At 36.3% G+C, this 26,244-nt stretch overlaps 1 protein-coding gene across 4 annotated transcripts in view; it reads right to left on the bottom strand.

Moving 5' to 3' along the window:
• Positions 1–26,244, bottom strand: part of LRBA (LPS responsive beige-like anchor protein) — a 414,027-nt gene that overhangs the window by 259,365 nt on the left and 128,418 nt on the right. For all 4 annotated transcript variants that reach the window (XM_074588815.1, XM_074588817.1, XM_074588816.1 and 1 more), the window contains 2 exons: positions 18,976–19,040; positions 7,463–7,571 (listed from right to left, as the gene is read on the bottom strand). In XM_074588815.1, coding sequence (XP_074444916.1) covers positions 7,463–7,571; positions 18,976–19,040 — 174 coding nt within the window. The remainder of the gene's footprint in view (positions 1–7,462; positions 7,572–18,975; positions 19,041–26,244) is intronic.

Here is a 26,244-nt window from a genome sequence, read left to right as displayed (position 1 = left end):
AGCTGCTTCAGAAACAATATTATTATATCTTTGATACCTCTTAGACATATTTCTGTAATATACTTTGATTTAAAATTGAGATGTAACAAAAAAAAATGTCTCAACATTCCAGTGCGAGTTTTCATTCCTTCTCCTTCCATTGCTTATTAAAGCATCGTGGTGAAAGAGAAACCACAATTTTTCACTCCTCCTTTCATAATCAGGCAATACTGTATCCCAACACTTCCCAGAGCACAGTGAAAATGTTATACTGATCAAACCAAAAAAGAACTTCTCATTTCAGTATCCTTTGACTCATGTGAGACAATGAATCCTAAAAATTGCCACCGCAGGAATATGAGAAATTTAATTTTCTAGTTTGGGACTTGTCAACATATTGCAGCAGAACAGAACTAGTTAATCCTCAATTGGAAAAAAAATAGTCTTCCATGCTGGGCACTCTGTTGAAGAGTTTATAATACCTCAAAAAAATATTTAGAAATGAAAGTAAAAATTTTTATTCCTTCTACCGACAGATGGTGCTATAATGCCTAACCTGCACAATGCAAAGGGCAGCATTTACTTAAAAATCTAAATTTGAGAGAGAGATAAACCCGTTCATAACGAAATGTGTAAAGCCTTATTTTTCTGTAAGGGTACTTCTAACTTCCTTTGGGTTGCCACATTACATTTTTGCAGTCTTACGGACTTTTGGTCACGTTACTACAGGATGCCTACAACTAGCGCTTCCCATTATCTTCACATGTTCTGCAAAGATTCATTGCTGATAACCCACACTACTAGACAGAATACCCATTGAAAGCATTCCAAAATCTTTTGTTCCAATAAGTAAGGTCATTACCATTAAGTGCGTTGAATAACACTTCACATAAAAAGATGTTGTAAGAGTCACAGAAAGATTATTTGATGCCTAAGTTCTGTAACAAAGCAGCCTTAATTAAAACCACTGGAAAATTGTATGGAGAATAGGGACCCAGTCAAAGATTAAAACTTTCTTTCCGATAGTAACTGTTACATACAGAAATAACAATCATCTACAGAAACTACAAAGACACCAAATACCTTTTCATAATTCTTTCAATGGCTCTCAAACATTCTCTTTGACTTATGGGTATTCTGCCACAATTGATTTGCAGTACTTTTTAGTTACTTCCTCTGACACAAATAACATCTTCTAACATTTAATGCTTAGTACACCAAAGGGGAAAAGGTGCAGAATACACAAGATTATCAATCAACGGAACCACTGAATTTCGTTTTCTGCCAAGGAAACAAAAGGCAAATAGCTCCATCCAAGTCACTATTGGAACGCCTGCCTAGCCTTGCATCTTATCTCTGTCAAGGCAATCCTTGTATTAACATTAGAGATTCGCTTCTCAGCATGAGCCGTGAAGTAAAACATTCAGTTTATTACACACAGCCTATAAATTGATGCTGAATAAGAATTAAAACTGTGAGGAAGTCCAAGTCTTCCGCATGAAAAAACATAACCGAACAGAAAAGGGCAACAAATTTTACAGCAGCTGGAAATGCTAGATTTAATTATTGAAGAGAAATCATGCAGAGAAGTTAGCTGCCTAGCATGATTTATAACAAATGCAAAGGGAAAGTCACATGAAATTCTCAGTTAATCAACAGAATCAGCCAATAACAAGAAAGCCAGCATTTTGTATTTTTATGAACAATGAGAATTTGAAAAAATAAGACAAAAAATTCACAGGAATGACACCACACGTTTTTTAAAAAGGCACTTTGAGGAGGCAGGTTAGTTTGTAAATTACAGCAGCAGTTACATTTTACTGAAAAAATTACCAAAGTGTCTGCTTTCATCACAGACTCAGAATGAAGAATCCTTGTCCACCCATTCCAGAAAGTTTTCTGAAAATTGTCGTATTGCACTGTCCCTTGCTCCTCTACACACACTCGTGACATGCAACATTATGAATGGTTCTGTTTTTCCCTCCATTTTCCTATTCCTTCATGTGAATCTTCCAGGCAAAAAAACCTCACATTGCTGGAAGAATATTCATCAAAAATGCTTTACACAAGCATTGAGATATGGTATCACAGATTTTGGTCAAAATCGAGTAGTGCCATCCGACAGCAAACTAAATCTTCACTAGAAAGACGAAACACCCTGATGCTTGAACAGACCAGGCCTAAAACACTTGCAGGTTTACATATTTAGAATTCTATAAATATGTATATTCACACACAAATACATAAAGAGATTTATATAAGACAGGATGCATAACCAAGGCAAGGGGCACTCCTGTCATAAATTATAAAATAAAGTCAATTAGAGTACAAAATTCCCTCCCCCTCCTCACACCAAATCCAATTATTCTTGTAGGCCCGACTCCGCAGCAGTCTGCACACATAATCTAAGACACAGTGCGAATCACCACATATTTCAAGGTCATTTCTAGAAAGCAGTTTAGGTGGTAGCATGAAACCAGTTGTTGGAATTCTGTCATAAAGAGCTTCCTTTTCAGGATTTTCCAGCTCTAGCTAACACTCAGGGTGAGATTTTGAAAAATGCCTAAGATGCATATAAATCCCAGGGACGCTGGACAAAACTTAAGGTTGTAAGGCTGTAAGTTATGTTAGGAATGCTCACATTTCCACATTCACTGTAAAAGTGTGTACTTCACTGCCACCTCACTAGAGAAATGAGCGGCATATTGCTTCGTCAGGCTTCTTCCAGGCCTAATCACACTGTAAAACGGGTAAGTATGTCTCGGGCCTCCCTGTGACCTCCCCATATGTCTACATTCATAGAAGTAACTACTTACACAGGTAGCAGTGAAAACATAAGTGAAGAAAAGTTCAGAAGAAAAAAAAAAAAAAAAGAGAAATAAAAAGGTTTACCTTTGTACTCAGCCATAGAAGAACCTCTCACAACCAATCCTTTACCTCCAAAGCAAATTTTTTTCTGTCTTTTTTACAACACCAGCTTAGAGGAAAGACATCATAACTGGTTTGCTCATAATTTGTTATGTTACCTATATTATCTCCTATTTAAGAAAAAAAAAGGAGTGTCCAGGCACCAAAAAAAGAAGACTTTTCTGTCTTTATCCAGGCTGCTAAGTTGTAATATAGAGCCATCTAGAGAGGGTGGGAGATGGCACTGTCTGTGAGGCTGAGCACCTCCATTTTGAAGAAGCTTCTGGAGCGCAGGTCTGCAATGCAAATGGAGGCCAAGGCTCCTGACAAAAAGGAACAAAGAGAAAAATAGCCAAGCTCAGATGACAGATACCCTTCTTGCCACCAGTCACAGAAGAAGGGGATGTGCAGATTTTGCTGCTGTTCAAGACACTTTATTTGAAGTTTCTGAAAGAGAATTGCCTTGAGAAGGCGTAGGGAGGAGAGAAAAGATTTAAATTAAAAGGACTTGAAAGGAAATCTGTCTCACCCAGGCACTGAGTTTCCTGCATATCTGAAGTTACAGCACAAACTGGATCGGTATGCAAAAAAACCAAAACCCCACCCTTGCTTTAGAGACTCTCTGTGCTTTTGGTCCTCGAACTTTATGGAAAGGATATAGACACTTTCCTCTCAATGTTCTGACCAAGGCAGGGTCCCACCATGTGGAGACTTAGCAAAGAAAGGCCCAATCAGACCTTATGCAGCAAAGAAAACACATACCACATTTGCTGCTGCTTCTCTGTCTCCTCCTGGCTGTGAAAGAACTGACAGGTGAACACTTCTCAGTCCATTTCTGGAAGGAAACATCTGTCCTGTACTTGTGATAAATTAAGAACCAAATAGGAGAGGTACCTTTCCCTATGGACCTTGTGAAACTTTTAAAATGTCACATGACAAATACTTTCTTGCATCACATTTCTAAAGCGCGGTTGTTCAGCACAGCAGTGCCTTTCCTAGGTTTTTCCTTCCTCTTCCAGTGACCATTCTTACCCCATGTATAACCAAATACTATACAATAGTATATAACTACAGAACTCCGCTGTGAAGCTCATCTAAATTTCCCATTGCTTCCTCCTGCCTCTATATGCCCCAAATACCAGACTTCAGTTTTAAATGATGACAAGATATTTTGCCTTTTATTTTAAAATTGCCCTTGCCTTTCAAAAAAAAAAAAAAAAACCAAAAAAAGGAAAAAAGAAAAAAAGAGTTCTACAGGAAGTTTTATATGACTAGATTGCTCTGTCACCATGGTGCAAACCTCTCCAAAATTTGACGCGCATATTGCAAGGCTCACCTTTGTCATGACTTTTAGAAATGGGAGAATTAAAACCAGGTAGCAGTAAACATACTACAGATCTCTCAAAAGAAATTTAGGGGTTGGATTTTTGCTGACCCAATGTTATCACAGAATATTTCATATGTAATCTGAAACACCAGAAATGCAAGTCTGAAGAAAAATGAAAAGCGAGTAACGGTTCTTGATGCATTTCTCATCTGTCTCTGGATCTTTATCCCTCACTCAACCAGCCTCATCTCCTTTCTCTCCATAGCTCAGGTGCCTAAGCTTTCTTCTGATCTGAACCACACAGGATCATCCCAACCATTTTTTTTTAAAAAAGTTGCAGCTGCACAACTAGTAATTTCCACAATCACAAAAAGCTTTTAAATGTGATCAAAGCCGCATTTGCATGTCACATTCTTCAGGGCAAAATGTTACAGGATAGCCCTATTTTCTGAGGAATTGTTTAATCTTTTCATTGTACACAGGATCTGCTCACTTTCTTCAACTATCACAGCAGGAAAATTCCTTGTCTTAGGACATTATTGGAGAAAAATATTTACATCAAATTTTAAAATTAATTGGAAAAATTCACAGCAGAAAAATCACAACACTGTTTACTGAAGACATAAGCCCTGGTTACGGCAGTCTCTGAGCTGCAGATCTCTATATGGTAAAAATTTAGGAACGCGTAGCCCATCTGCTTCCTTGTACAATTGCTCTTTCCAGGACATACACTATGGCAGATGGGATATTGCATTCAGTGGACTGACCAAGCAGAGTCTCTCTCATGACTGGAAGAATACCATCTTCATTCCAACTCATTTCTCAAGAATAGATGGAAGACAAAGGAGCAAATCAAGGAAACAGGTGCATGTAGGCGACCAAACCACACCAGTCAGGCTAGTGAAAATAATCTTTAGCTTAGTGCTCATCACCTGCTACTCTGCTTCCTTACAGAAGCTCAAGTTGGAGAAATGAACCAGACCAAAGGCTTTATCAATTGTTTTGAAAGTCCTTTTTCTGTTATTTGCAAAGTCCTTCCTGTCACACGCCTGCAAGTGTGTCATGACACAAGTGTTAGGATCAAAACAGAGACATCAACATCCACAACCATTCATGCAATGGGAACATACCCAGCAATTGCAATACACAGCACGCCAGCAGCCCAACACAGCACAGATCTGTTCCCATTAAGCGATCGAATAGCTCCAGTCTAGTCAAGTGACAGATCCATTTCTGGTCATGACAGAATGGCAAGCTTTCTATAGCCCTGAGCACCACTTTAAAGAAGCTACGAGGAACACCACGGCTAAAAAGTACCACTGTGCTAACACAAGTCAAGCACACTTGACAGGACACGTGAAAACCACACCATACCACGGATGGATGAAACACAGTAGACAGGGATTTCTGGTTGTTGATGTGATACCTGCAGATTCGAATGAATGTGACGAATGGTTCCCCTGTCCACAAAAGAAACATAACACTGACTGAAGTCTGCCACAGACCTCAGTAACACTAGCTTCAAGAGACACCAGGTTTGTTATTTAAGCATTTGGTAAAATCCAATAGTTGTATATCCTCAATCTGCACACCTGCAGAAGTGATGCTAGATCTAAGTTTTTCTGACACAGTAACAAACCTAAACTTGATAAACAGACTGCACTATTTTAGTACACTAGCTTCTGTTAAACTTCAACGTGATGAGTTAAACCCCTTGAGCCATCACATTGAGATAGCACAGATTCAGAACAGCATCAACTTTAAAAAGTATCAGCCAACTCTTATCCTAGAGAGTTGTCACAGCAAAACTCGGAGCTATATTAAAAATGTAAGTTGATGCTCAGTGTAAATTTCTTCCAGACATCGTAAAAAGGTGTCTTGAGACTGAAATAAGGCTAACAGTGAAGTTGTCACTAAACAACTGTATTCATTGATAGCCCGTGTTTACATGACAGAACCCTTTATTTCACACAGATTTCCCACATACATGCACACCTCTGTGAATAGTTTGCACCTGAAGAAAAAAAATTGGGCTGTTCATCTAATCAATAATGCCATGTCATGCATGGAGCTTCTGCATAAATCCAGAGCAAAAGATGTCAAGCATGTCCCACTCCAATGATTATCAGGCAATGAAGTAAAAAGATGCACTTTTCATCTCCACAGGACTGTCGCCAAACCCTTGATGTAATAAATGAAACATCCCTGCTATTTCACCATTGCAAAATGGTACTGTAGATATCTTACAACATCTCTGTTTGCAGAAGGGGGGAACTAGCTCTAGATGAAGTGCAGATATGTTATTAAACAACGCACAGCTTGAATCCTGGGGCCAACACAGATGACCTTTAGAACATAAGCACTGCCTAAGACAAATATGCTTTCATCTTTGGGGAGTATTTTTTCAAGTAAAGATTTAAGAGAAAAACAGTTTAGAAATAAGTTAAGCACAAATGTGCCTTCAATCTCTTAATGCATCATTTTAAAAACAAAACCACAAGTAGTATCACATGTCAGAAGAAAGACTAAGTACTATTTAAGCAGAATATTAGTGAATTTAGTGAGATTTAGCTTCGTTTTCATTTAAACAACCCAATAATTAAAGAACAGAGAAAAGGGATACATGATGTAACAGAGATACAAAATTGGAGGTATGACTGAAGTGATTCAGGCAGAGACACTTGTATTTTCATTATTAAGTCTATAAAAACGAAGACCATTATTTCACTTTAAAATCCCTTAAGTGGGATGAAAATACCAAGAAAATAACAAAACCACACTGAGGCATGTAAAACATAAGAAAAACGGTTTCAGAGGCGGATTAAGTGAAATAGCAAATGATACGAAAAAAGTAATGTATTGCACTTAACAGGCTGTTATCATTTATCTTCAGAAAGATTTTTTTTTTTTTTTAAGAGCTATATCTTGACTGTGATGCTAAGCACCTTCAACACATGCAGTGATGTTTGCTTTATTGAAAAGAGCAGCACTGGTACGATACAATTCCTTCCCTCACCAACTATGGTTTGCAGATTCTGACAAGTTCTGAGTTCCTCTGCACAGCCTGGTTTTCCATCAAACTTAGTGACAAACTAGCAAAACACCCTACGGCTGCAAAGCACCTTTCAGGGGGGAACCTCCTGCGCCTGAAAAGACCGTAAGACACATTGGAATCCTCAAACACAGTAGCCTTGTTATGTTTTGGTGGTTTAGTGTTTTTTTTTTTTTAAAAAAGATTTCATTTCTTACCTCAAATTCAGCATGGCGGTTAATATCCTCTGCTCTCTGTCTGCTCAAGATAAATTCCGCTTCATTAGCCACTCTTACCAAATGGTCCTTCATGGTTTGACTCAGCAACCTGAGGACAGAGAATATTCAAGAACTGCCTTGAGAGAATGAAGTCCCAAAATAAAAATCTGTAAATACGGTATATATACAAATATTTTGAGCTCTGTTCCATAACTGACTTTATCGTGTTAAGAGAACAGCATAAATAGGGTTGAAGGGTAATTTTCTGGCAACTAGTAAAATTGTATTTCAATAGTAAACCAAACTAAGTATTAAACAACATGTAAACACTCTAGACAGTCATTTGTTTTACCTGAAATATAGATATGTAAGAAAATCTTTCACATACACACAACAGAAGTAAGCAGTTCATGCATATAAACATCCACAGTGAAAGCCCTAATGTAACTGATGTAAAGTCTAAATAAATAAAAAATTGCGAATTGCACTCCAGTATACTTTTTTCTCCAGTGTAAAATTGGAATTTTATGGTAAGTATACATTTCAGTAATATTTTCAGGATTACAAACCATTGTCAGTCTCACAAATGAAATGCTAAGATATACATTGTTCCAGGTTATGTACAGAATAAAGCTGTAATTCAAGCTGAGATTTCTGAGGTCTTCATAAACCCTGCGTTTATGAATGGCAGCAGAGCTGACAGACTGAATTACAACCCAATTATTCTGTGAGTTCACATATTGTTACTAAAAACATTTCCTTTTTAATTAGTTACATCGGGATTCATAAAGTTAAAAACTGGCTATACAGGAGCTACACTGTTTTAGAACACGCACGTTTCCACAGGATCACTCAAAGATACACCAGATAAATCCATTACATGCTCTGCTGGTTAGTTTTTCAAAATATCCGTTATTAAAGCCTTTTTTTTTTTTTTTAAGGTTTTTAGTTGCTAATGTAGAAAAGAGTAGCAGAACATAAAATCACACGTTTGCCTTGCACGTATAAACTAAAGCATATTTCAACAAGTTTACCCTTTCTTTACAAAGAAAACCCTTTCTTTACAAAGACAGGATTTATTATGCAGGATGGCTTCTAGTGTATACAATGTTAATTTTATCCCCTATAACTTATTTATCTGAACTAAGGCTCCACCTGTCTCTATCTGTATGTTCGAAAGTACGATCCTCAATGCTCTGCTGCCTCGTTTCCTGTGCTATGGAATTCACAACTGCACACTTGCAAGAAAGCTTGCAGGTGACGAGCCTACTCCACTGAGAAGAAATCCAGAAGCAGAACACCACCTGAAGCTCATCGTTCATTGCCTCTCTCACTGCAAGGCTAGGACAACTGCAGCACCGCAGCTAAATGAGGCCATGCCACCATGAGCCAGCGGAGTCAGCGGGTCACTGTCTCCCCATGGATGAGTGTTAGAAAAAAAGAAATATGCACAACTCATTATCTGAAGCGTGACTTCACCTTCTGTTTGAGGAAGCGTGTATGGAAGCCACTGTTTTAGAACCACATTATAATTTTTTTTTCTTTTTTTCTATTTTTAGTCACTTTTAGAATGGAAGTAGCTGTTGATCAACATATAATTTGGACAATTTATCTGCATGCATTAGTGACAAACTTTTACTTTCAAAAACTTTCAGAATCAATGTGGCTGCAATAACATAACTTCAATTTCATAACTTTTCATGGCTTCAAAAATTGGGAAAATAAACTAGCTAAGGTGGCATTGCTCATACACTGAAAAAAACCTCAAACGCAAACCTCCATCTCTAATAACTTACAATAATGTTCAGCTAAAAATAAATCCCTACTAATAAACCTGCAACAAGAAACTTTGCATAACCAGTTTCATAGTATGGGCAGATTCCAAGCATTTGATTCCCTTCTTTCTCCAAGATCCCCAGAAGCACATTCAAATCTGTCACGGAAGCATTTAAAGAAACATTTTTTTATTAAACTAAGAACTGTCTAAAAAAATATGGGCATCGTACATACTCATGTATTAAGATTTACATTTAACACAGTTGGGCAGTATGCTATTATTTTAATTGAGTCTGTCAATACCAATACCTTCTGCTAACCTGTTCACACCTTGAAAAATACTAGTTATCCTCTAACAGGTCTCCTTTTAATCTAACACTATTTATCCTCTAAAAGTCACACTTTTTTCATCTGTTCAAGAAAGCACCCTATATAATAATTGTTTTTAATGACTTACAACAACATGGATTTTCCTTTTTATCTACTAAACGTAACCAGTAAGCAGCCCAGTACATGACTGACTGTACACTGGCACTTACTATGCATTTGCAGAGATGATGGACGTGTTCCAAACAAAGCAAAGAACTACATTCCCTCACATAGGAACAACATTCTCAAAACAGACTTGAAGTGTACCCGGTAAAAACAAATCGCTTTTGAGTATCAGAAAGAGCTTGGTCTCCTATGGATCAGTTGTCACTTTTGTCACCCCCCCACCTCTTCCTACTAATTCCACACACTCTCCTCATTTTCTCTATGACACTCCATACAGGGCTAGGCCAGCTAGATAAAACTTACACATGATTTTGCAGACAAATCCTAGTCAAATTTGTCATTTTGACAACCAAAAAATCTTTCAGCTAACAACTAGGTAATTGTCCAAGCTTAGCATAACCACCTACCGGTAACTTCAAGCTGTTTTCAGATAAAGGTAAAAGCTTCATATTATTAGGTATCAATTATTATACAGTTACTTCCCTTCTTGCAAATTGCCAAATTCAGCAACTAAAGATCTTCAGGAGGTGAGGATAACAGTTATTTACTAATATAAATGAATTCTGTATGAAATAATTTACTGGTTTATACCATATGACAGCTGTGTTCATTATTTACATTCAAGAACTTCAAATTTTCATCTTTCTTTTCAGTCACCTTTTCCAAACACTGCATACGCTTAGATTAACTTGCTCCTAATAAACAATTCCAGTTGTATTGTTACCTAGGTCAGTTTGGATTTTCTTTATGAGAACAGCATCCACATTCCTAGTAGAGCACTCAGATTTCTATTTAGAATGTACCTCTAAGTGCAGAACTTCGCAAACTAAATATGTATCTATACATAAATGTAATGACGGCATGATATAACACAGGAGTCTATAGCCATCATTAAAAATCAAAGGCAAATACAAGCTCTCAGGACCTCTGTAAATGAACACACCTCTGCTTATATGTCTAAAATGAAGCTTTAATCATTGACTTTTAAACGCTAATTTTGGGAACCTTGGCAGCTGCTACTTTTCCATTTGAGGCAAACAAAACACTGAACAGAAATTTGTTAAGTGTAGCTCACTGCTTGCAATAGAAACAGCTGTTTCCAGCTGAGCAGACCACTGCTGAGGCAAGGACAAGAATCTGACTCTAGCAAAAGTATTAGTTCAACTCCAAGCTACACACAACACATTTTGTACGTATGTGAGTGGCTATAAACCGTATTAACTAGATCAGGTAACTTTATGAGAGACAAACACTTTCTTCTAAAGAAAAAAAAAAGTTTATAAAAATCTGATTTTCCTCACTGAGACAGTAAGTAGGTTTCATAGATTTAAAACATCACAATGGTCCTTTCTGGTACCTGCTCTGGCCTCCTGCACAGAATTGATCATGTGTGTTCTCCCCAAAATGATTTCATTTCTCCATCAAGTCTGTACCTTCTGTTTGAGTTACAGCATAGCCTTCAGAAGGATGCCCCAACTTTTTTTTTGTTTTTTTTTTTTAAGATTTGAAAATAATTTACACATGTTCATCTATGAAGGAGTTTTATAATTAGGTAATTAGTGTCAATTTAAAAAAAAAAAAAAAAACAAACCAACAAACAACCCGAAAGCCCCCCAGCTATTTCTTATCTGCTTTTATCCTGTGTTTTATTCTAGCAACTAGGTCACAGTAGTTCTTTTTTCTTTATAAATACTTTTTTTTCCCCACCACAAAAGCACAGCTTTTCATTTCTTTGATTAAACAAACAGATTAATTGAATTCCTGTCTTTTTTGAAGTATCGCATCCAAGCTGAAAAACTGAAGTCTAATAATTTCCTTCTTGCCTGTGCTTCCTAAACTCCGTATGCAGCCCCATGGACCACGTTTGCCTTACGCCACTATCTCACATACCCGTTTATTTTTCTCAGTGTTACTGAACACCAAAATGCTGTTGAATGTGGTGATTTCCACTCCTCCTTCCCTGATAGATTCCCTTCGTGTTTGGCTTTATTGATGACAAGTTATTGACTTACAATTTTTTCTGATCTTTAACATGAGAAGAGTGTGGATGGAGCATGGATGGACATGTTCTGTAGAAGTTAGACCATATAGGGGGTAAGGACTCTGGATACCAGGTCTACTTTTCTGCTTTCAGTACACACCAGATTCAAAGTCTCAAACAGACTTTTCTTCCTTTGTCTAAGCACTTTCTTTCTGGACTGAAATATTTAAAAACATGTGATTAACTTCGAAAAGATGAACAGCCTACTAAAAACAAGCAAGGGGACGGATCTCACGGTGGAAGTTAAATATATACTTGCATACTTTGCTGGGTCAGGAATGAAGTGCTAAACCACGGAGAGAAGGAGTTCCAGCCAAATATATGAGACATTCTGATTTTATTGTTATGCTGGAACAGGAAAACTACAAGACATAAAGCAAGAAATCTTCTCACTCTAATTTCTGGCTGCTGCTTGCTCGTATGATTGAGTAAAAAGTCAAGTTTCTCCTTACAACAAGTAAAAAGGAGAAGGTACAAGAGGGAAAAAATGGAACAGAAAAATATGTGCAATCAAAGAAAGTGAGAAATGGATAAATTCTGAGTTAGTATTACTGATGTCCAACAATTATCAATTTGAGTCAAAATATGGAAAAAGCTTTACAGGTGACATTTACGACATCTGTTTAGGCATAAATCTCTCATAAAGTACTACTGGGAGAGATTATGTATGTTCCAGACACTACCACAACAGAGAACTCTGAGATAGCCAAGAAAGGAGGATAAAGGTAAGCTTTCCTGCCGGCACTCCTCATAAACCTAGCATATAAGAGATTCTCTTACTTCAAAAGGAGATACGTTCTACATGGGTACACAGTGTCTTTTATGGGATCGGACTGCTCCATGTGCTAAGTGTTGGAATTATGGCTGCAAGGAAGTTTTACAACTGCTCTGTGCAACACAGATACTTTAGAGATACTCTATTCTATCCAAAGAACACTGACAAGTCCATAAGCTCCTAAAGACTCAAGTTTGAACCCTACCCTCTACCCCCTTAAAATACGAGAGAAAAAAACAAAACAAACAAAAAAAATCGTGCAGACTCACCAAAATGCTGACTTGGACATGTGATAGCATAAAACTTAACAGCACTCCAAAAGGACAGCTAGGAGGGGACACACCAATGCAACATTTTCAATCTAAGATAGCTACTTCGGACGCGTCTGAGCCTACTGAAAACTGATCTGAGGTTGTGTTCCCATTCTGAGAGAGACTACATGGTTGTACAACAGACAATTTCTGAACATTTTTAATCAGATATCAATAGTGCTATGCACGTATACACGCAGTGCAGGATAAATATCTTCTTGCTACTCTTGCATTAATTTATTTTTTAAAAGCAGATGTTACTAAAAACTTTGTACATAAAAAAAAACATTTAAGAATTCCCAGGCACTCAAAAGTGTTTTACAATTTGGCTTTTTCATAGACTCAGCAAATTAATGACATATTATCACAAGCAAAACCTACCTTTGTCACAAACATACCCTCCAAAGTTACTAGTATCTCCAATAACAAAAGCTTACTTTAATTTTTAATCATTAAGACATAGTTCTCCCAAAAAAGCTTCTGCTTATTGATTAAGTTGCAGCAAAGATCATATGTTTCCAGTTACACAAAAATGATGCCATTTAAATCCAGGCACAGATGATTGAACAAAACGCAGTGAAATAAAAAGCTATTTCAAAAATGGTTGTGCATGTCACACTATACCTTAGTGCACACACACACGCAAAAATATCATGTAGTGTCAAGAACTCCACCTCAATTCACTTATCCATCTCTGAAACACATCCAGGCTGCCATTTCTAATTTTCAGCACATTTAAAGTGTTGTGTAAAGTCTAGCCTAATGATCTTTTGTAGTTCAAATTCCCACATTAACAAAGCTGCTTCTGCTATGAAACCAAAACAATAACATAAAACCTCAGAAAATAAATCACCAAGTATGCCTTTTACAAAACCTACCACTTAAACGGAATGAGTTGCTAAAAATAAAAAAAAAAAAAAAGGAGATGTGGAAAACAGTTTTTTTTTCCTCTTACAAATCAAGACTAAGGTACAGGTTCTAAGTTATGAGAATCTCAGGGCAAAGAGGCCGCAACGAGGGGAGCAGACTGGTAGTAATCAATTCTAGTTTGAACATGACTACCTTCATCTTTTTTTTTTTTCCCTCCTCTGAACCTTTTTTGGTCAATTATGCACAAAGGGTAAGTCTGTCAGTTATCATCCATTTTTTTTCATTAATAGCTGTATTTTTCTAACTATTTTCCATCGCAGTAGTTGCTCCTATGGCAACACATTCTCTAACATTCATTCCTTGAGAGCGACCACGCTATTGCAAGTGAAAGACAATTGAATGGGGCAGCCTACATCTGTCCCCTATTTTCCGTTAGGAAAGTGCGCAAGTAATTGGCCAACTAGTTTGATTGCCAACTATTTCAATATTAAAAAATATTTGCATCTATGACCAGTCAAAAGTAATATATACAATTTAAGAAAAGGAACAGCAGGTGACACATGTTGAAATTTTCTTAGTACAGTTCATTCTAACAAAAAATAAAAAAATGCTATAGAAATACAGATGATTACAGCATTCCAGATTTTATACTACTGGATATTATGTATTGGGAGAATAATACCAGTTACATCTGGTTATTTCTGGAGAGGTTTGGGGCTTTTTTTGTTTGGATGATGGAATTTTTACTTCCTAAGGGTATTACATTTGCATGCTGTCTGCCTTCCTCCTTTTCCCAGCAACTTTTGAATTCGTTGGATAATTCCAACAAGTTTTTTAAATAGAGGGCTAGAGTTCCTCAAAAACATTAACGTTTTACAAGTTTTATATCCAACAGAGGACAAAAACCCTTGTGAGCATCCTTAAAAAAAAAAACCAAAACAAAAGACAGCTATTCTCAACTGCACTGCACTGAAAGCCATAATATAAAATCCAATATAGGAGGAGAATCCTCTGATATGGCAGGAGAACTTTGATTAGATTTCATTCCTCTTTAGACAACAGAGAATCTAGCAATAAGAAAAAGCTACAGAAAACCAAACTTCATTAGTTCTGCTTCTTCTGGATGCACTTGTGAATCTTTAAGTTCTGGGGTTTTTGTTTTGGTTAAGGATTTGAAAGGGCAAAGGTAAAGGAGAGGAAATTATACATGTATTCTGATAGTTTAAAGAAGTTATCTTTCAACCAAACTTTACAGGACAGTTTTTTAATGCAACTGCTGTCTGAATATTCATTTCCAGATGTATAAAAATGCATGTATAGAACATGGCACTTAATTCTTAGGACGACCAAGAAAACTATGCAAGAGAAAATGAAAATTAAGCATCTTCAAGAGTCTCTTCAACTGAAAATCAGAAAGAATAATTGCTGCAGCATGCTTAGGAGACTGATCCCTCAACCCCTGCCATGCCAAACCCATTATCACCCCAAAGGGGATAATAACTGTCATGCCTAGTCTCAGGCTCGAGTACGTTTGTTAGTGCACTGACTGATACAGAAAACAAGGTCTAGCATAAGAGATGTTTCACACTAAAGTGTGCTAATGAATCAAAGCGACAGGAGAGAGTTCTAACCTTCACAGAGCAAAGGAGTTGTTTGCTAACTAGTCAAGTAGAGGAGTCTAACAAAAGAAACATTTGTACATGCAAGGAAGTAAAACAAAGCTCCTTTTTTTTTTTTTCAGTTCAGAAATAAATCTTGACCATCTCCTGCATAAGGAGGAAACATAATTAGTTTCACTAGCTTTCCTACTGAAAAAAAGGAATCCGTCTGGACACCTTGGAAGTCTCCAAAGGAGAGGGCCAGCCGTGACAGTGAACCAAATCACAGCTAAAGGATGGTTCTGGTGAACAAACTCTCTCGTCAGTAAGCTCTGGGGTTGAGGTTCCAAAACAGTCTCTCCCTAAAGGGAGGACCCAAAGGTGAAAGGCAAGCACAAAGACTGAAATCTAGACCGACAGAAGTTCAGCAGGCTAAGGAAAATGTTTCGCAATCTATACTTCTGCTGCACAGATGGCTTGGTACAGAGCAGCAGTGGGTACAGGCACCTTTTTAACAAGGTTTCAAAGAACATTAATAGTGTTCCCAGGCATTGCAATAATAGTGAACAATACTTATTCATTTTTATTAAAAACAGATTAATGTTCAGTGTAGCAATGTACTGAAACTGACATTTCTTTTCATGCACAGAAAGAGGTTATTTTCCAATACCTGATCCTTTAGCTTTTCACTTACATTCTGTACATTCCTGTTTTTCTACACAGGGTTTTTTTCTTTTTCTTCCCCTCCCCCACCCCCCACTATGCTTGTAACCTGGCCTTCAAAAGACTTCAGTTGTGTATTTCAGTTTTAGTTAGGTTTACATTTCTGTATTTCTGTATTTTTACATACTAGTGTCCTGTTTACAGATTATTTTTTTTTTCAGTTCAGGATTCAAAAATTTCACTGGTCACAAACAAATCAATTCTGCTATACATGTGCAGCAGACCTGATATATCTGGAAAGCCTGGGAGCAACTATATATGTAACACATTAGTTACTTGTGAACACGATGAAATTCAGACCAACACATTCTGAATGCAGCACACACACTGTAGATCTTATGAGTCCCAGAGGCAAACTTTCCGCACATATTTCTGTCCAGGGAATCCTAGCGAAAACACGGCAAGCCTAAACATAAAACTTCCAACTGCTGTGAGAGAGAGGGGTACATTCATACCTTTCACATAAAAGCATAGAATACATTTGAAAGTGAGTATAAGATGAGATTTAGATCTCTTATTCTAGACCTCTTTCTCTTCCAGAAAGATTTTTCAGTTGTCTTATTTGCCTGATAAGCAAAACCAGTAGAACACACTTCAAACTGGAATATCCTCTGGTATCATTAGTCCAAAAAATCAGTAGTAAACATTGGGAATAAAACCCTGGTTACAAAGGTTGTAGGGTGACTAAGACTTTCTCCACCAAGGCAGCAGACAGACAATAGCAATTCTGTGATTCCGCAAATTCTAGGCAGTTCTTCCAGTCCTTATTTTTATTTATTCTAACACTGCGCATGTCACGGTACCCCACAGACATCCTTCCCGGCTTGATGAAATCAGTTCTGTCCTTTGGACAACTACCTTCTCTTCTTTTCTTGAGTACTTATAGAAACAATTTAAAAATTCAACTTGTATTATACAATTTTGCAGCTTAAGTCTAAATCACTATCATTCAGCTATTTTCATTTTTAAGTTTTAAGCAAAAGATTTCAGGTTCTGGAGTTTTTAAGATTATACTGTTATGGCAAAAATACATAAACCAATAACAAACACAATAAAATACAAGATCTGAAATGTTTGAGTATAAGTGTTAGTATACGTGCAAGAAAAATAATGTGCAACCTGCATAAAGGGAAGAGTAGTTCTGGAGTATAGTTCATGTCGTACCAGGGATAATAGTTTCATTTTAGTGAATGCTAAAAAGCCACACAGCACCGCAATGACCAATTCAATAATAACAACTTTAAAGGCTCCTATAAACAGCAATGGAGGAAAATGGAGACAGATAAAAGGAGCCATTTTTAAGAAATTAATCCCCTCTCCTCTTCCCCATAATGAAACTTATGTTCCCACTTTTTAAAAAAAACAACTCTGCCATGAGTCTGAAACGAAATGAAGGAACAATTATTCAGATGTTTTCTGCTAACCAAACCCACACTTTCCAGTCTTCAAGGGATCATTTGTCCCCGAGACAACCACTCTGAGGCTAGACTGTAAGTTATTGATGTTGTTTATGGAGGTGGGGGAGTGATTCCATCTGTCTGTGACGGGCACTGCAGGTTTTTAAAAGAAAATAGTCAATTCCAAACAGTTTACTGATAGAATGCTCTCTGAAAGCCTGACCTGGACAAGCTGAATAACTACGAGGTAACTGCTACTTACAACTCAGTGCCAGCAACTCATTTGTTCATGATAATCATCTTACACAGACGAACCCTACATTGTGGTTTACATGCGTGTGGGATCTCTACGTTATCTATGCTAATAAAACATTAATCAAGGGCCAAATTTATAGCAGGCACTTTATAAGTAAGGTCAAGACAGGTCAGCCTCACATAATAGGAAACAACTACAGGCTAGATCTTAACACTGTAACTGAACACCCTTGTTACTTTACCTTGGCCCTTGGGATCATGACTAGTAGCAAAATGTTTTTTCTGCCTCAGAATAGTGTTTCCCTCACCATAAACTGAAATGTAACCATTAAAGTGGTCATTATTTTTACGTATCTTGAGAACATCTACACATTTTAAAAGAAAAATCTCAAATAGCCATTTCCCCTATATCTACAATGATAAGAAGATATTTATATAGTATTCTAATTTATGTGATAAATTATTTTGTTTTTAATTCAGTAGCTGTCCTAATCCTGTAAAATTTATTTTCTACTGGGATTCTTACTAGCTCAAGTTACTCACTAACACAATTTAGGTTTACATAAATGGCTTTTCTTATAATACTCCTTAGCAAACTCATTAAGACATCTTAAAAAAAATCCTTTGGAAAACATAAATATCGCTCTTAGTCCGTCTGAACAATCGACTCCTAACGAAGAAAATATTGACGCTTCTGAATAGTCACTGCAAGTCAAAGAGTATGGCCTCATCACCTGCTCTGTCATTTTCTGCAAGTCCCAGTAATATACATATATAGTTATGGGTAGAGCATTAAACTAATTGGTAATATTAACAAATTATTGGGTTTTTACCTTAAAGGGACTTTCTTCCTTTGTATTTTATGAGGTAGATAGGAAATAAATGAGCAAACTGGAATCCAATTTTTGAGGCAGAGGCTTATCTTACAATTCCTAGCTATAATGTCTTCCAAATATCAATTCCCTTCCTCAAGAGATTAGCTGAATACAAATTATACTTTCAATGTTAACCAGTGCACAAAGACAGGAAGAAAGAAAATCCACAACACATCGATAAGTGAAATATTTAATAAAACTGAAGAGCATTCAGATTCTGCAAAAGCCCATATTCAGTATTAGAACTAAACCAAAGCATTGAAGAATGTGAAATCATGCTCGTAAAACTCAAAGGAAATGACACAAAAAGACAGAAGAGAAAGTATTTTTAAAAAGTTTCAAGCCACACAACTTCTTCAAAGCTGAGGCAGAGGTGTTATCAAATATTGTGACTTACCTTCCTTCATTGACAAGCTCAATAAAGGCAAGGCCAGCATTCTTTTGTATAGAGTTTTGCCACTCCTGGGGAACAAAAAAAAAGAAAGAAGAGAAAATTAGTTGTATAAAAAACAAAACTAAGAAAAAACATTTTCAGCTATAAAGTCACACGCTTTCTTTTCAACTTTATCAACTTACACCACCATCAGCAAACATATAAAGCGTTACTGTGTGCTAATCAGGAAGGAAACATTACCACCATGAAGAACGAGAACCCTATCATTTACTCAAAGTCATATTCTGTGGAGGGAAGAATAAAATACAAAAACATCCCACAAACAACTGCATCATTTTCTTTTGCTATGTTATGCAATAATTCTGAAATTACTCTGGTTGACTGATGCTGTTTGCCTTACTGAACCTTGATAACGCTAGAAACAAAGTGTTTCACACTAATGTAAGGCTCATTCTTTAGACACAAATTTCTCTTACAGCTTAAAGTCTAGTTAATGCCTATAAGTTCATGCCTATAAGAACACTCACCTCACCATCACATAACCATCTCTGCTCCAAAAAAATCTAATGATCCAAATATTGCACCGTTAACACCCAATATGTTTCAAAAATTTTAACACCTTTTTAACACACTGAAATGATAGTAATAGCAGACACACATGTGGTGCACATTTCTTACATCCAACTGAGCCCTGAATTACAGCAAAATTCTACCCCTCTTAAACATGTAGGCAGGTTTTGCCTGGCCCCCAGAAGACACACAGTGGCAAGCAACCAACCCAGATGGCCTATCACTGGGGCTTGCTTCCCCCGTTTGAAAGCTGAGCAGAAAACAGAATTGGTTAACAAAAACACAAAGATTATTTTTTTTTTAAACCTAGACTCAATAGGAATAAATGGACAGAGCTACAACTAGGGTATAAAAGCGTGAACCTTACAAATTCAAGGTTTCTCAATAGAGGAGGTTTTAATACCAAGTGTCAACAAAGTACATTTTTTGCTGCTTAGTGTTGCAGAATTACCTCTCAGTCAGTGACATGAAGGTTTGACCAGACATATACAAAAGCCAGTAGAACAACGTTGTTTCTTTAAAATTTAAATCCTGCCTGCCTGTCCCACGCCCCCCCCCCCCAATAAAATAAATCCATATTTCAAATGCAGGGGAGAAGTTATAACTCTGTCTTGATCTCTCAAGGCTCAACATGTTCCAGGCCAAACATACTCTTTTATAATTTTTAAGTTGCAGCAATGTATTACAATTTTTAAGTAGTCAGAATTAAGAGCAGAATAACTGGAATTTGTGATGTATCATCATGAATTATAAATGTATCTCATTTTTTATATAACTAGTTCATATGCATTAATAGGAAGAAAACACTAAGCGTCAGCTAAGTTTCATTTACTTATTATCACATATGGGGGGTTTGGGGTGGTGTGTTGGGTTTTTTTAAAGCTACATCAAGTAACGTCATTGGTCCTTACTTCTACCTACATTTTACTAATATTTCTCCCACTGTCCTTCCCCCAGTTCTCCCCTAGTGTCTGAAACAGCTTTAAGAAGCATTTATTCTTATGACAAAAATACCTTTTAGCTGCTAATATTCTGAACAAAATAGCACATGCAACTAATCCTCATAACAGGTTTTTTTAACTGTAATATCAAGTTCTAAATATTGAACTCCATATGATAATTGAAACTATTCTCTGTTAGCTTAAACGTGTGAACACTCAAGAAAAGTAAAATAATTTTTTCTACTTATGACACTGTCCATCTGTTGCTCCTCTCTTTAAGAGAGCTCCCTACAATACTTGAAAATTTAATTGGTGAAGATGGAGGTTGCCAAAAGTGAAAAGCAAGTGCATTTATCATGATACTTTTCAGCATTTTTCTCTACATCAGACATCATCAAAGAAGGCGTTAGTCTAAACAATTTCATAAATCACAGCTGAACACACCCTAAAGCTAATTTTAATAGCTGAAAGAAAAGACTAATGGTCATAATCTTTCATGATCCATTCAATATTTCCCCACAGTATATGTTCTCCCTCAAACAATTACACTCAGTATGCATATTGCATTATTATATCAACATCTTAGTTATCCATCTCCCAAAGGTATTAGGGAAAAAAAACACGTTAAAAGCCTCAAACTCAACCACTAATGCAACTAAATAACTACAAAACGCATTTCAGCACTTTCCTAAGGAAGGACTGTAAGGGAAGATCAACAAAGTCAATAATTTCATACCTGTTCTAAGCTGTACTTAATTGACCATCATTTCCTACAGTTATAAATGTTTAGTAACCGAGAGACATAATCTACTTTTAATGCTTTTGGTCACTGTACACTCAGTAGTGAAGCAGGGAAAAAAAAAAACAACCTAGAAGCACTAAACACTATCACAAATAGCTACAATGAAAAACAACTATTACAAGGAGATAAATAAGGAATCACATTTTATTCAAACACTATGTCTGATGTGGAAATTTCCTAGTTCATTGTTGTTTCACCTACCTCCTTAATGGAATCTGTAAACACTTCTGTAAGTACTTTAGATAAAATGCAAGTACTATATCCTTTCCTGAAATGGTGCTTCAAACCTCATCTGAATTATAATTCTGTATAGAATAATATATTACATTTCCTATAGCTACAGCACAAGTCTGCCATAAGCAAAATTACATCCCAGTCCTCTGTAGCACCAATTTTATATCATCAACAAGTGTCATTAACACATTCTGAATGCACAAGGATCATTAATTGAAAACATTAAACAGCACTGGTCTTAAACCCCTCCCTTCAGAAACTAATAATCTCCCTCAAGGTTTATATCATGACCTACTGTTGTCCCATTTGAGTGAGGTTGGGGGTTTTTAATCTACTTTACAGTGTTTTTTTAATTAATTCTAACTAACGATGAGTCGTATGACAGTACAAAATGCTCTAATAAAACTCACATTAATTACTACACTTCCTTTGTCTAGGAAATATATTTTGGCTGAAGACCACAACATGCATTAGACTATAACCAACAGCGAGATTAGTCTAGAAAAAACAATCTTTAGTAATTCTGTGTTCCATTTTATTTCATTTCAGCTACATATGCATGTGTAGTTATTTCAGTCTTCAAATACATTGAAAAGTCTTTTATATTACTTGATCCTTTTATTTCCTTTCTCAAAAATAAGGCATGTCTCTAATCATATGGCTTCATCAGATACGAGAAGTTCTTTAAAAATTCTGCACTGAATTTGAATTTTCCAGTGTCAACTCTATTAGTCAGACATTTTCTTCCATTTGTTTTGGCTCCCTACTCATTCTGAATATCCTTGTTCAGACATAATACTTCGAGAGGGTCTTATTTACCCAAACCGGCCTGCCCAAAAGCCTTTTCTGCAAGCAGCAGGTAGTAGAAGCCAACTTCAAAACAAAGAAACGCAGCTGGTTCTTTACACAGTGCATTATAGACCAGCAGAACCCATTGCCAAAGGATGTTGTGGTGACAAAAAGTTCAATAGCACCAAGAGGAGCTGCAGAAGTACGTGGAAGGAAAATATATTGACATCGACTAGAAACATGGAAACTACACGCAGTTCAGAAAATACCCTGAGCTGAAAATAGCTGGAGAGTGGAAAAGTATCATACACGCTTGTCTTATTTTATTCTTCTTGAGAACCCCTCTGTGTCTCCAATTGGAGACATGACAACAAGCAAGGTGGAGCCTTTATCTAACCCAATATAGCCATTCCTAAACTCTAATCACTCAAACAAATGCCAAGAAAATTTTGTTGATAAACATTTTTGTTGGTTTGTCATTGGAAGTGCTTGCCTGTAGGCAGCAAATGGACATGTCCCTCCTCACCTGTACACTTCTAGGAAATAACTGTAATCACGTTTCAAACAATTAACCCAAAACATATATTCTTTAAGCTATATAAAAACATTCGCAAGACCAATCCACCAACTGGTCTGATGGCTAAACAATTAAACATGGATCTTTAACAGAATATTTAAAACATTTGCAATAGATAAAAACTGCTCTACTGCCAACTGCAGCAAACTGTACTACTACTTTCATTCATATACACATACACACGCATACTCCCTAATAATTCATTTTTCTCCGGAACATAAAAAAATATCCTCCTAACAAGGCTAACATATTCCACAATTAAGAATTATATCTAATGATTGAAATACACACTCATAAGCAAGCAAAAAAGGGCAAATTCTTTGCTAATCCGTCCTTCCCATAAAGCTGGTGGAGCTTTAATAATTTATGTTGGTTATGAAACAAAGGAGAAGGATGACTTTGGTACTGACAACTATGAATGGAGCACTAAGGAGCAGGGTGGGAAAATGTGTTAACATATGACCAAGAGACATATTATATCCTAGAGTAAAGGTCAGATCTGCATAAAAAACTTGTTCATAGAGAGATATACTAATCTTTAAGTGCCTAAAGTAAACTATCAAGAACTTTTCAGCAGTGTTTGCACTTGGTGTCAGCACTCTCTCAGCACCACATCCACTACAGGCTTGAATGAACTCAGCAATAAAGAACATATAGTGAAAAGTAGATTATATCTCAGCTGGGTTCTTCATAATTAAAAAAAAAAGTTAGACTGCATGCTAAGCAGAATATCTGCAAACATAAATTACTTTTAAAGAGTTAAAGCATGCTTAAATTACTTTAACCTACAAAGCTCCATTGAAAAAAATTAAAACCAACATGGAATTATGGGAAATCATATCTAGAAACTCTGTGTAGCAATTTAATATCAAAATTAGCACATGCTAGTGTATGAAACAGAAAAATTTTGCAAGGATGCAATGCACTTTAATGAAAGAGTAACACAAAAACACGTTTGGAGACAATGTTATTCAGTATATATGAAGTCATACCTGGGTGCTCAAATAAAATTTAAAAAACATAAATCAATAATAGAAGAACTATCAGAAATTGATTCAGAAAAAAAAAAAAATCAGTAATTAAATTCAAAGTCCTTTCTCTGCAGAACACCACTCTCGCTGAACCTTGACACAGAGAAAAGAGAGCTTGCAAAAATATTTACTACTATCCCAAAAATTCAGAACATTTTGTCAGGGGGAAATCTTATCAAACAGGCTTGGATTTATTGAAATTTAAACAATGGATACTATTCCACACTAAACAATGGCTTGTCTATGAAAGCTTTACCATGGCATCTATGTAACAAGTCAAGCTCTCTCACTAATCAATACAGAGGTTTTGATTTCAATAAGGGTGATAAAAGTTGCTCTAACCCTGGCCAGCTACAAGCTCTCAACAGATGATCATCATTAGGCCTCTATCGGGGTTCCACATACTCAGGCTGTACAAATGTGTCCTATTAGTACATGGTCTGTCTGTTTGGCAACTCCAGGCTTAAGACAAATGGCAGCTGCTGCCCTTCAAGGTCTGAAGTCAAGTCCTCAGGGAATCTAAAAGTCCAACTGGAAAAATCAAGGCCTGTTCATTAGAGACTGCTCCAGGGGAAACTTGCAAGGCTGCCATTAGAACTATATAAAAGAGCTAATTATTTTTGTAAGACTTTTAAACTATCAAACACACCCAGTTACAATAAAAAGTATTTACTACTGGCATTCCATTAAAAAGACATTGCTTTTTGTCAAAAAATCAGCTAGTGACAGTACACAACTAAAGTCTTTGTATTAAAAATTTTAATGAGTCTTCTAGGAGAAAGTTGTGTAAAATTTAACTAGATGAGATAACTTCTCAAGTGGAGGTATAAAACCAAGCACGGTGTTGTGGGAAAATATTCCAAACACATTCATATCAAACTAACTAATGAACTATAAAGGTGGGCTCAGATTGCCTGTGTGTGTGATTATCTACCCCCGGAAAAGACAAGAAATTCAATAAACAAACATGTGCAGTGTTGCAAAACTGACTAAAAAGAACACGTAGCATTCCTGTTTCAAACCTATGCTGTTAATGAACAAATGGAAACGCTGCCGTCTACTAGTGCATTAATAAATCAGTCAAAAAGGCACATGGCCCGGGTGGTATCAAACACAAAGACTGAGCAGAAAAAAAACAAAACACAAAAGTGTTCAAGTATTTTTCCTCTGATAAAACACAGAAACAAAGATTACAATAATGATGGCTACTTACCTAAAATATACTCTGGGAAGAGTTGGAACACTATTTTTTTTTTACTCATAACCACAAAATTATCTACTATTTTAACTATGAAACAGAATCAAAGTTTCTTACACTGAAATATTTTTCCAGCTGCACAGCATGACAACAGTGGATTGAATTCTAATGGTACAACAGATCACTGCTATAGAGTATTTATTACAAATCTTTTAAAAGTGCTATATGAAATTCATTAGTGTTCCTTAATCAATTCTTGGATCAACATGCACATTAGCTTCCGACAGCCTAATTCAAAAAAGCAATTACAACCCTAGTCCTTATGTAAAAGGACAACAGAGAGAAGCTATGTTAAACCAGTTTAAAAGAATGAAAATGTAAAGAAAACAGATTAGGAATGATTTATATCAATGCCTAGTGCTGAAGTTAATTACAGCTAACCCAATAAAATAGTGCCTTTATTATTGTACAGCAAGTAATAACCTTAGACGCAGAAAACAGAACTCTCTGCTGACTTTTGCATGCTCAATTCCACAGCACACTACATTAAGAATTAAAGAAGTAGTAAATAAGCCATACAGAAACAGCAGTTTTTTAACTAAAAGCAGAAGACTCCCCTGCTGTTTAACCATTTGAGATATTCCATGTAAACAGAGCTTCCCATAAACTGGTATTATGTTGTCGGTGGTAAATGCCTAAAACTACCTTGTAATGAGAGTTTAATTTCAGTACTTAAAAGTTTGAGTTCAAGTCACAATATGTTTTTATAGATTCTGAAAATAAATTATACACATACAGAGCTGGAGCAGTTTGCATATTTAAGTACTACGTTGTTCAGTAAAATACCAAATAAAAAACTGTCAGCTTGCCTGACAATGGCTTTTATGCTATGAGATTACTCTCAAAGTGACAACTGTTGTCTTCTCTACAAACTACGCAACTCTATCCTAAAAGATACCGTATTAAGAGAGATACACTACATGAAATGTTACAGCACATACAATCTTTAACAATTACATGTAGCCAGAAAATCTCAACACAGGTTACAGCTGTCGTAATTTATGGCGACACCAAATATTCTTAAAAGAGGATTTTACTAATGAAAGAAAACTTAAATCACTTAACCCAAA

The sequence above is a fragment of the Larus michahellis genome, chromosome 5 (assembly GCF_964199755.1).
Source record: "Larus michahellis chromosome 5, bLarMic1.1, whole genome shotgun sequence".
NCBI classification, from domain to species: domain Eukaryota; kingdom Metazoa; phylum Chordata; class Aves; order Charadriiformes; family Laridae; genus Larus; species Larus michahellis.
The sequence above is the reverse complement of the archived record's forward strand: the minus strand, read 5'-3'. Positions and strand labels throughout refer to the sequence as shown.